The 12,279-nt window shown below is 38.2% G+C and overlaps 1 protein-coding gene across 3 annotated transcripts in view; it reads right to left on the bottom strand.

Moving 5' to 3' along the window:
• The window catches only part of LOC114029464 (WD repeat-containing protein WRAP73), a 38,114-nt gene that overhangs the window by 13,220 nt on the left and 12,615 nt on the right, over positions 1 to 12,279 (bottom strand). For 2 of the 3 annotated variants that reach the window (XM_027843908.1, XM_027843907.1), the window contains one exon: positions 4,551 to 4,623. The exons of the other annotated variant lie outside the window; for it this stretch is intronic. In XM_027843908.1, coding sequence (XP_027699709.1) covers positions 4,551 to 4,623 — 73 coding nt within the window. The remainder of the gene's footprint in view (positions 1 to 4,550; positions 4,624 to 12,279) is intronic. 3 annotated transcript variants of the gene reach the window in all.

Raw genomic sequence — 12,279 nt, 5'->3', positions numbered from 1 at the left:
CTGTGACAGTAAAGAACTGTGAATAAATGAATAAGTGCATTCCCATTTGAGACAAATGGGAATGCACAAACAACTCCAGTACATTAATTTAGTGGAATATTACTGACCATAACAAATGCTGAACAAGACGGACTCAAAAAACCTGGGAAGACGTGTATGAACTGATATAAAGTGAAATGAACAGAACTAGGAGAACAATGTACATGGTGGCTACACCACCATAAAGGAAAATAATTTTGAGAGACTTGAGCGCTTTGATTAATGCAGTGATCAATCATGACTGCAGAGGATCGATAATGAAATCTGCTCTCCATTTCTTGATAGAGAGAGTACAAAATGGCCTAGAGGTACAAAATGACATATATTTTCAGACACAGCCTCTATCTTGATTTGTTTGCTCTACTCTACTTATTAAATACAAGTTCAGGGGAAGCAGTGATAACATTAGTGAGTAATGAGAATGATATCCAAGAAAAGAAATAAAAAAGAATCAATAAAACATTCTTAAGGATACACCAAAGACAGCATAAAAGGTTTGGACAAGGTGAACAAGCAGGGCAATTCTGTTACTTTCATGTTAAATTTAGTATCTACTATAAAAACTGCAATGTAAGAAAAGTTCAGTTTCATATAAAATACTCCTCTTTTGTTGTTTATTAAAATGCCAATTTTTTAAAATTAACTTAATAGTCATTAAACAAATGTAAACATTTAAGTGCATAATAAAAAAAAAAGAACATCAAAAAATTTTTAAAAGGAAGGAAAGTAGGAATCAAATCATGGAAGGCTTTAAAAACCAAATAGGAGAATCTGTATTTTGTCCTCCAGGGAGGAAGGAGCTTTAAAAAAAAAAAACCAAAGACCACATTTAATAAGCATGAATATTTCCATATAGAAGGAATGGAAAACTAACACTGTATGTGAAACTGTGAATCTATCACATATAGTTTTTTTAAAGTATATAATACACAATGATCCAAGATAATCCCGAAGAACTAATGATGAAGTATACCTTCTACCTCCAGAGAACGAACTGATATTGATTGAATACAGACTGAAGCATGCTAGTTTTCACTTTCTTTTTTTTCCTTTTATTCAACTCTTCTTGACTAATATGGAATGTTTTAAATAATTTTTAAAAGTATATATTAAGTTTAACAGAACAGTACAAACACTACCTTGCTTATGTGTTCCCTTCTGAACCTCTTACTGCTCTCTGCTGTATATCTGTAAGAATATTTCATTTCTTCTTTCTTTTATTTTTGCATCACTATCACTAATCCCCCTTACTGCCTTCCATAATACTCCCTTCCCAAAAAATCCACTGCCTCTTGTAACCAACAAGTATAGTGAATCAAAACAAAGCCATATAATGACTGTATCTGAAAATTGACGTCTTCTTCTGCATCTCTAGTGGGAAACATGATCCACCCTCGGTCTTCTGGAGTCATGACTGGGCACTACATTGATCACATGCGTTTTTCTTTCCTATGCTGCAGTTGTCGAACTCCTGGTTCTCATCACCTCTCTCTCTCTCAGTTCCTCCAAGTCCTCCCAGGCTTTGTTGAGTTGGTCTCTCCCCTCCCTTACCATAGCTTGGCCTGCTCTGTGCTCTGTCCTCAGCCTCTCTGCTCTCTCTATAATGTCTCACGTAAAGATTTCACAAATTCCCATGGGTTCAACCATCATCTCCATGCAAATGACTCTCAGTCTTTGTATTCAGCCCTAGTCTTTTCCTTGAGCTCCAGTGTGGCACTGTCAACTGCCTATGGGAATTTCAAAAGCAGACATCCCATTGGCAGCATCCTAAACAGAACTCACTATCTTTGCCCCCAAATTATTCCAAACTACTGTCTTACTGTTGACGGCACCACCATCCTCCCAGTTACCAGTTTTTCACTCATTGTCATCGATTCCTCTCTCTCTCACTTCACTCGTTCACTCAGTCGCCAAATCTTGCCATTTCTATGGCCTCTTCTCTCCACTCACTCAGCCACCACGGAGTTCAGGCTTTCATCACCTCTCACTCGGACTACTCCATTGGTCGCCCTGCCTCCAGTCCTCTCCCCCATTCCAAAACATCTGTCACAAGCCACCAATGTGATGTCACAAAGTGTAGGATTGATCATGTCACCCAATTATGCAATGATCTCCAGTGGCTCCCTATTACCTCCTAAGATCAAATATAAACTTTTTACAATGTGGACTCTTCCCACCTTTCCATTCTTACCATAAATTCCATGGTACAGCTATGCTGGACTACTTAACTGTTCTTGAACTAGATACATCATCCTCTGTCTCCATGCCTTTGTGCCATCTCTCCCTGAAGCTTGGGGTGCTTTCCTTCCACACCTCCCCCTCCTAGATTCCCTGGCTTCCTTAAGGAATTGGCTCAAATACCACCTAGCTGCAAATGCCCTTCCCTATAAGGTTACTTTACACCTAGTCGGTATGTATGTTGTATACACCTACTTATGTATATGCTATCTCCATTAGAATGTAAGCTCCTTGAGGGCAAGGACTGTTTTTGTTCTCTCTTTGTAACTCCAATGTTTAGCACAGTACCTGGCACATATTAAGCAATTAATAAACGTATATTCGTTCACTGATTGGATTACATTCATCACTCACCATTTGTTCAGCCATTCCCCAAATGATGGACACCCAATTTATTTCCAGATCTTTGCTACAACAAAAATGCTGCTATAAATATTTTTGAAGGAGTCCTTTCCCCTTTACTATCTTTTGGGAATATGTCAGTAATGGTTAGCACTAGGTCAAAAGGCATGCATAATTTAGTGATTTTTAAGGTTATAGTTCCAAACTGCTTTCCAGGACAGTTGGATCAATTCATAATTTCACCACCAGGGCATTAATGTGTGTTTTCTCCCACAACCCATCTAACAACAGCCATTCTCTATTTCTGTCGTCTGATGGATATGGTGGGAGTCATTTTACTTTGCAATTCTCTTATTATCAGTGATTTATAGCAGTTTTTCATATGCTTGTTTCCACTGGGACATGGTCAGATGTGTGCTTTAGGAATATCCATTTGGAAGCTAAGTGCAAGATGCAGGGAGACTTATTAGGAGATTACTGTAATAGTTCAGGTAGGAGGTGATGAAGGCTTGAACTAGGGTGGTGGCTACAGGAGTGAAGAAAAGAAGACAAGAGAGCAAAAGATATGGTGTCGACAGAATTGAAAAGATTTGGTAAATAGTTAGTTGTGAGGGGTAAATGAGAGGGAAGAGTAAAGATAACTCGCAGGTTGTAAACCTGGATTTCTAGAAGGATAGTGCTGCCCTCAACAGAAGCAAAGGAAGGTTGGGGGGAAAGGGGATGAAAATGAATTCTGTTTTGGATATGCTGAATTTAAGATGTTTATGGGACATCCAAGTGGATGGAAATATCCAATATGCAGTTTGGTGATAGGGGTTAAAATTCCAGAGAAAGAGTGGGACTGGATATATAGATCAGGAAGTTCTCTGAATGGACAACTTGCTTTTAAGAAAAGACATTATGCCTCAGATAATATGCCTAACTGTGTAATGATGATAAAGGATACTAATAATAGCCATTTTATTCAAACACACACAATTTTCCAATCTCTTGTGGAAACATAAAAGTATTTATTTTTGACTACTAAAAGAAAAACAATGAATAACTTAGATAATCTATTCTAACACATCATTCTGCTCAGTTCCTCAGAAAACTATTACTGCATTGTGCTGATTCGAGTGGTACACCTAGCTCATTTTTGGTGTGTAGACCAAATGAAGCTGGTGGTGTATTATACATTTACACAAGTAAACTAGTAAGATTAATAACAAATTCCCATAGCCCTTTCCTCCTAAGGGCTCAGAGGACTTATGTAAAGTACAGTGGCCAGCTCAATTATCCTCACAAATATCTGTTGTCAGCCCCTGAGCTCCTGGGCCTCAGTCTCATCTAATGACTGAGGGCTAGCCCCCAACCATGCTGTGCCATGCCATCTAGTCACCCAACCAGGCTTTCCACCTCCTGCTCTGTGCACAATAACCAAATCAATTGCTTACAGGAAAAGCATGACCCTCACCTGCCCTATGGATCAACTCATCATCCCTGTGACTTCCCAGACCCAAACTTCCTTCGCTGGCAACCACTCCCTATGTGTGTTGTGTTCTTTTCCTCTGTTAGAATACGACCTTCAGGGCATGGACTGAATCACTTTTTGTACCTGTATCTCTAGTGCTTGGCACAGTCCCTGGAACACAGAAAGCTTTCATTTATTTCATTCATAGGGGTATAATAATACAATTTCCCTTTTACAAACAGACCAACAGAAACAAAGGCTAACTATTTCCCCAAGATTAGAGAAGGCGTCAATAGAAGGATCAGAACTAGGCTCTGCTGAAGTCCTATTGATGTTCTAACTAAGTGTCCCTTGACTGATGAACAGCCATCAGGTCGAAAGGGATGTAGATACACCCAATTCAGCATCACGGGCTTGATCGGTGTGTGCGATCGCCCTATTAAAAATACTCTCCTGACAAGAGTTCTGATACACTCACCCTGCTGACAGGCTTTAGGATACTTGATATAAGATACAGATTTTGTACACAGGGACCAGACCGTTATCCGTAGCTGTGAGAGAGAAGAGGGGAAGGGAAGAAAAAGAGGCAATGTGTGTTAACTTTGCAAATTCTAAAACAATGTCCAATTCACATATCCAAATGAGACCTTCCAAACTGACAAGTTTAGGAAATTTAAATATTTCTTTACTACTGGAGATGAAAACAGAAAAAGTGTTAGTTACCTCAAAATTTTCCTCCCTTAATAATGTTTAGTAGGATATTTACTCTTAATATAATCATACTTATATAAGGAGTCCAATTTTTCAAAATTTGTATAAATATTTATGTGTGTGTATATATATATATATATTTGTGTACATATATTCACATGTATATTCCAAGTACCCACTTATACAGTCCCTGCTGTTAAAAGTAAAAGAACATTCAGACTAATCTTTGTTTTAATTTTACAATACAATTTTGTTGAGTGCTACAAAGTATTATAAAATAGCTATCTATTTTTACATAAGTTCGTTGTTTTAAACTATCTAATCCATTAATTGCTGTGTCATTAAACAGTGTACAGATTTTTTCCCCAAAAATCAAGTTACAGAAAAATCATTCTCACTTCACCAAGCATATCAATTCACTATTACGTGCAAACCATTTATCTGATTCACAGGACTGTCTTCCTTCACAACATCAAGAAAGATTTTGAACTACTGACTACAGTAATGACCAACGGAAAACTGATGGCCAAAGAAAGAAGGGAATAATTGCTTATGTGTACAGTTTCTCTTACTGAATCCAAAACAATTTTTGGATTATGCATTTTATCACCTTCTTGACACCTCTATTTCCCTTAGTATATATAACTCTGAACTGACTACATAGGATAAAATGAGATCCTATCACTCAACAGCTTATTAAGTAGCTCTGACATACAGAACCTGGACCAAGTACTTTAGGAAGATGCTAAAGAAACAAACATGACCTTTATATACAATATTGTTGTCCTGTACAAAGGACAATAGACAGTCAGGCCCTGACAGACAGATGCTTTGTCTAGTGTCTAAGCAGTACAAAACAGGCACTAACTAAACCTGGAAGATTAATCTGGAGACAGGAAAAAGCCCATCCAAAAGCTGCTTTTGAGGTGGCCAGTACCGGCCCACTAACACAATAGTGGATAAGCAGATTTTCCCATTGCACCCTACAATCTCATAAAAGTTTATTGTCATACCTAGCATTCTAAAACTCAAGCACAACCTAGACAGAGTATCTTAATCTTCACTCTGATTTTGTTTTTATCCTTGACAGGAATTCATCCTTGATAAGAATTTTCAAGATTCTCACAAGTATTTGGAAATGTTTCTAACACCACATTTCCAGTACCTTTTTTTGTTTGTTTGTTTTAGTTTCTAGCAAATACTGTGCCAGGTACATAACATAAAAAAGCCATCTCAGGGACAGCTGAGTGGTGCAGTGGATAAAGCACCAGCTTGGAGTCAGGAGTACCTGAGTTCAAATGTGGCCACAGATACTTGACACTTACTAGCTGTGTGACCTTGGGCAAGTCACTTAATCCCACTGCCTATGAAAAAAAAAAAAGCCATCTCAAAGAGCAATCTCAGATTGGAAGAGCATCCAGCAAAGTTTCAAAAGACAAGGCAGAAGTATCATTTAAAATAGTAAATCTGAATACATCTTCACTGTAACTAAACAAAGTCCCAGGAAGAAGAATATATTCTGAATGATCACTTCCCATCAGCTCAAAGTGACTTCTAGAAATGTTGCAAGAATCTGGAAGAATGTGTAAAATGTCAGTGGGATGGAAAGAGGTGAGAAATCATCACTGCATATCTGAGTCTAGCAAATACCACATCAAGAATTGGGACTAGAGGACCACTGAGGTATTGAAAACCAAATACCATCTCAAAGAGCTTGGAACCACTAGATGCTCTTGCCATTTTCTGAGTCTGGGGTTTAAAAAGAAACAAGTGAATTAACTTTCTCCACTTCTTCCCTATCTTCTGCCTAAGAAATAGTACACCTGACTTACAATTTACAGAGTGTTTGGAATATTTCTGGAAACACTTATCCATAGGCACAGAATGCAGAAATCGTGAAGGAGGCCAAGTCAGCTGCAAACAGGCATCTCCACAGTGCTCCAAGGTCACAGACAGAACTATGTGAGCAGGACATGAACATCTGCCCTATTATTCAATCAAAAACAAATACTTGATGCTCCATAGCAACAGCAGCAACAAAAGACGTGTGTGCGCATGCGTCAAGGTCTCCTGTGAACTTTAGTACTCCTATGTGAAGCAAATAGAGACTTTTACTGTGACACTTTGCACATTTTAGACAATGGCTGGCAACAAAATAAAAAATTATGATCCATATGATAGCAGAGAAAGTGACAAGTAAATAATGGGGTATGATGAGTGAGCCTTAGAATAAAACTTGGGAAAAAGCACTAGAAAACTCATACTATCCTGAACAGTGATTTTACTCCTTACCCTAGAGAAGAAAAATGTACAAACCACAAAAAAGTAGTCAGTAGACTCCACAATAGAAAGAGTATTTCAAGACCACACACATACACCCTCTCTTTCTCTCTCTCTCTCATTCCTTTTGGTGTGCCCCCATCAATCCTTTTTATCTTATATTAAAAAAAAAACCTGAAGAGCTGTCCATGACATATCTATGGTGATAGCATCTATATTTGAAGAAACAAAACACTCTTACCTAGCCACTGCCTGAAATGTTCATTTTATGGTCACTCTTCAATTACATCTTCTGGGACGTAATGATTTCAAGGACTCAATTTAACTGACAAACTAAGTACTCCCTCACCATCTTTGGCTCCAGGGAAAACTATATGAAATGTCAGAGAATTCTATTGCCAGAAAACAAAAGCATGGAATTCAGGGAAAGTAAATTTGAAGTTCTAGGATATGAAAGTGCTTTCGAGTTCTATGCTTTTACAAAGCTGCCTATCCAGTTCACCTACAGAAACTAAATGGGACCAAATACAGGCTATACCAAATGAGATCTCCTTAAAAGGAAATATGTACACATAGACACGTTGAAAAAACAATTCCACAAAATCAACATACAAAAATAGATACAGAGATTTGCCCTTCCCCAGAAGGTTCGAGCTGAGATTGCCAACAAAGAGATGATGGAGAAACCTCAGAAAGAAACAAAGCTGAAGATCCTGAGAATAAAACTGAATTTAAGATGCATTTGGGCCACAGCATTTACCATATGGTCTTCAAGAACAAAGCTTATGAACGAAATGAGCTGCTTCTGCCAGGCTGCATGACCTACATGGAAGATCTGGAGGGATGAGTATGCAGACACACATGTCCCCACTACACTTATCTGGAGCAAAGCTGACTGTCCTGCCATGGAGGCCCAGACCACACTGACCACAAATGACATCATCATCAGCAAGCTGACACAGATCCTTTTCTACTTGGCAGGACACCCAGAATAAGAAGCTGAAGAAAAAAAGCAAAGGAAAGCTGGATGAGAAGAAACCTCTGGAAGCTGACAAGAACATTTTTGAAGACATTGGAGATTATGTACCATCAATAACTAAGGTTCCAAGGGGAAAAGAATGGCAGTAATATCATGAACCAGAGGGAAATCACGAACGAGACTGAGAATGGAAAAGAGAGAACAGGACAGAGAGCAGGACTGAGAAAGAGAGTGGGATGGGGAAAGAGAAGAGAAGAAGCAACATGGCTATTTTGAGAAGCCCAAAGTGAATGATGAGCCCATTGACATTGATAAAGGTCCTGGATCTGCCAACAAGTTGAGAAAGTCCATCAAGGAAAAGTCTGCTGATTCCGCTGGTTGGGAAGGTGGCAACTCCCTGAAGAAACCAGAAGATAAGAAGCAGATGGGAGATTTCTTTGGCCTGTCCACCAGTTATGCAGAGTGTTATCCAGCCACAATGCATGACATGGCTGTGGACAGTGATAAGGAGGTGGATCATAGCAAAATGGACCAGGGTAACAAGAAGGGACCATTGGGTCGATGGGACTTTGACACCCAGGAAGAGTATAGCAAGTGTATGAACAGCAAAGAGGCTTTGCCTAACACTACATTCCAGTATGGCATCAAGATGTCAGAAGGTCAGAAAATCAGATGCTTCAAAGAAACAAATGACAAGGCAGAGCTTGACCAACAATGGGAAAAGATCAGTGCAATTATTGAGAAAAGAAAGAAAATGGAGACTGATGGGGCTGAGGTCAAAAATATCAGTCCAGCACTCCAATTCCTGGAAGATTACTTATCTAGTTATTTTTCAACTTTCTTTCTCTCTCCTTGCACTTCCCTTAGAGAGGCTACAATGTTCATGTGTATGTATGATGAAATTATATTGTTCTGACTATTAAAATCCATGATAACAAAAAAATGGATTGACATTGCAAGTTTCTTTTAAATTTTATTTCCATTCAAATAAAGATATTTTATTTACTTCTTATCATCAGAGCTTTCATTACTTCTGCTTAAGATCAAAATCTGAGAGCTCTGAAGGAGCTCAGAGCTCATTTCATATTATTACCACGTGTGGCCTGAGCAGGGCAGAGTTCAGAGGGACCAGCACTTCCTTATCCCGTAAGAACTGTTCTCTTCTTGCACCAGCCTTTGGGGCTACCTCTTTACACTGCCCACTTGAGTTTGCAGTCCACTAAAACCCCCAAATCTTTTTTTGGATAAACTGCTATTTAGCCATACATTTCTCACTGTTGAATTTCGTTTCATTAAATTAATTCTCATTTTTATGCCTCCCCTATTGTTGCTATCTCAGTTTCTCCCACTATCCCATATATATGCTATGCTCAAACCAACCCGGACAAGACATTGGTCAATCAATCAGCAATCCAGGTACACTCTGGAGTGCCGCAGACTGCACCATCTCTAGAGCTTTAGTGGTCCATTCACTGATAGCATATTTAAGTATTTTAAGTATTTTATGAGCTGTAATGGACCTATAGTCAGGAAGACCTGAGTTCAAATCCGGCCTCAGACACTTACTAGCTGTGTGATCCTGGACAAATCACTTAACCCTGTTTGCCTCTGTTTCCTTATCCACAAAATGAACTGGAGAAAGAAAAGGCAAACTGCTCCAGTGTCTTTGCCAAGAAAACCCCAAATGGGGTAACAAAGAGTCGGACGCAACCAAAACATCTGAACAACAAAATTTTAGGTATCAGAATAAGTATAAAAGATAAACAAGAATTACAAAGGGTGGAAATTGCATAGAGATAGATGTAGGTTTAATTTAAGTAAAAACTGTCTAACCATTAGAGTTAAGCAGAAGGAGAATGGGTTGCATTGAGAAGTAGTAGGTTCTATTCACTGGAGGTCTTTAGAGGTTTCTAAATAATGCTGATATAATAACATAATGTAATTATTATATTATAATAATAGCCGACATTTATATAATGCTTTAAGGTTTACAAAACACTTTACATATACCATCCTTTGAGGCAGGTACTATTATTATCCTGATTTTATCAATGAAAAACAGATCCTGCAAAGGAAAGTCACCACCATAATACACCACAGACGTTTTGGTCTAGATGGGACAAAATGACCTGTGAGATCCCGTGATTCTACATGGTGAGCTGGCTAAACACAGCGTGTGTGGCATGTGAACTATCTACAGCCATTAGTTGTCCTCCAGGTCATGTTTCTGACCCACAACCAAGAAGAGTTAATAGAACGCAAGATTGAAAGGTCACCCACTCTAAGAAACCAGGATGATCGTGACAAGTTCTCAGGACAAGTTGCTTCAAAATCTCAATGACCCAAGAGTATGAGCAGCACATCTTCACAAAGTAAACATGTTGTCTATCTCCATGTTGTATCATCTGGACCTGCCATTCTAGAATTTGAAACCACCTTGTAGAAATTTAGGGCGTGCGTGACATCGGGGGCAGCATACTAATGTGCTTCCAGATCGTAACGTGTAACGTCCTCAAAGTAACTGCCTTTGGCCTTTGCCTGCTCCACTGGACCAGTGTGCAGCCACTGACATGTCATATTAGGGACCCATAAATAGCTGATTCAAAACGTGTAATAATGGTGGTCTTGTCCTGTTCTAATGTAGTTTTATCTCCAAGTGTCTATAAAGCTTAATGTGCTATGCTATGTAAATATTTTATTGATTTAACCCTGGTTTAACTGTCATTACCTCAATGCCAACACACCTTTAGGGATCAAATGATAACAAAGGCACCTAACCAACCTAAAGTGATTTATAACTCTGAAAGAATTGTGATATGTGGAGATACCCTAAGTTCTGTGTGTGAGGAGGAAGATAAATAAAAGTGAATTTAAAAAGTAGGAAAAAAAAAAAAAGAGTGTGTACATCAGTTACCTAAATAGCATCTTCAATGCCTAGTACAGGGCCTTTCACAAAATAAACTCAATTAACACCTGTAATACTGAATAGGCAGAACCTGAATTCCAGGTTAAGGTTCCAAGAAGCTTATTTAGTTCAAATATTTATGATTTTATCAATCTTAGTATTTCTGACAGAGACTGCAGTCTTCTTACAATTGAGGGTGTCTATGGACAAAAAACTTCACTGTCTTGTGGCCATCCGGGTAAGGAGCCTCTGCACACTTTGCCGGGCTGGTCCTTGGACAACAGTTGTACAATTAATGATCACAGAAAACACAAAACCTTTCTGACTTGGCAGGACCTATGATTCCATGACCTGTCAAAGACTATACTCCACAAGTTTATCTAATGCGTTTACCTAAAGCAAATCCTTCTTCCAAGTGCTTACGGATAGTTTCATTTGCTCTTTCCTACAGGATGACGAACCTTATTTAATTAGTCTATCAAAGGAGAAAGGAATAACGAACAGTTTGGAACACAGAGTGGGCCTGGCGCATACAGCACTGGACTTAAGAGTCAGGGAAACTTGAGTTCAAATATGGTGTATGCACTTACTAGCTGTGTAACCCTAAGCAAGTCACTTCACCTCTATCTGCCTCATGTCGTCATCTGTAAAACGGGGATAATCATAGTACTTACCTCCTAGAGTTGTTGTGAGGATAAAATGAGATAATATTTGCAAAGCACTTTGCAAAACTTAAAGTAATATGTAAATACTCTCTATCATGGTTGTTGTTTTCTGTTCTCACTAAGTCAAATTAAAAATTTTCATAACAAAGTAAATTCATTTCAACAAATATTTATTAAGATAAATTCAATTAGTTATCTTTAAAAAATTAAGTAAAATACAACTGATTTTTAGATCATCTGCTCTTTTAGATTTCTCCAGAGAACTGTTTATCAGAAAAAATTGAATTGATCACTATTTATGAATCTGCCTTAAGCTTCATCTATCACTTGCCATGAGAAAAATGTTTAAATAACTTTTTTTTTCCTTAGGGAGAGAGTAGTTGGGGTAGGAGAAAGGGGAGAGATGGCAGAGTATAATGTTTCAAGAATTTTAGATGTGAATGCTTTCTCTTTGAAAAAATACCATATCTTTTTTCCCCCAAAATTTTCAGAGCTAAGATTAATTGCATTATTGCTAAGATACCAATACTAATTTAATAATATATACTACTATCGCAACTATTTAGAAATCCTTTATTACATGTGCCATTTAATTAAGTAGATTTGTCAAAGGCAAATCACAAAGAAAACAGGTTCAGAAAAGTTTTCAGCTGTTGTTTTGGAGTGG

This window comes from Vombatus ursinus, unplaced genomic scaffold, assembly GCF_900497805.2.
Source record: "Vombatus ursinus unplaced genomic scaffold, bare-nosed wombat genome assembly UNPS02014932.1, whole genome shotgun sequence".
Classification (NCBI taxonomy): domain Eukaryota; kingdom Metazoa; phylum Chordata; class Mammalia; order Diprotodontia; family Vombatidae; genus Vombatus; species Vombatus ursinus.
This window is presented reverse-complemented; position numbering and strand designations above follow the sequence as displayed.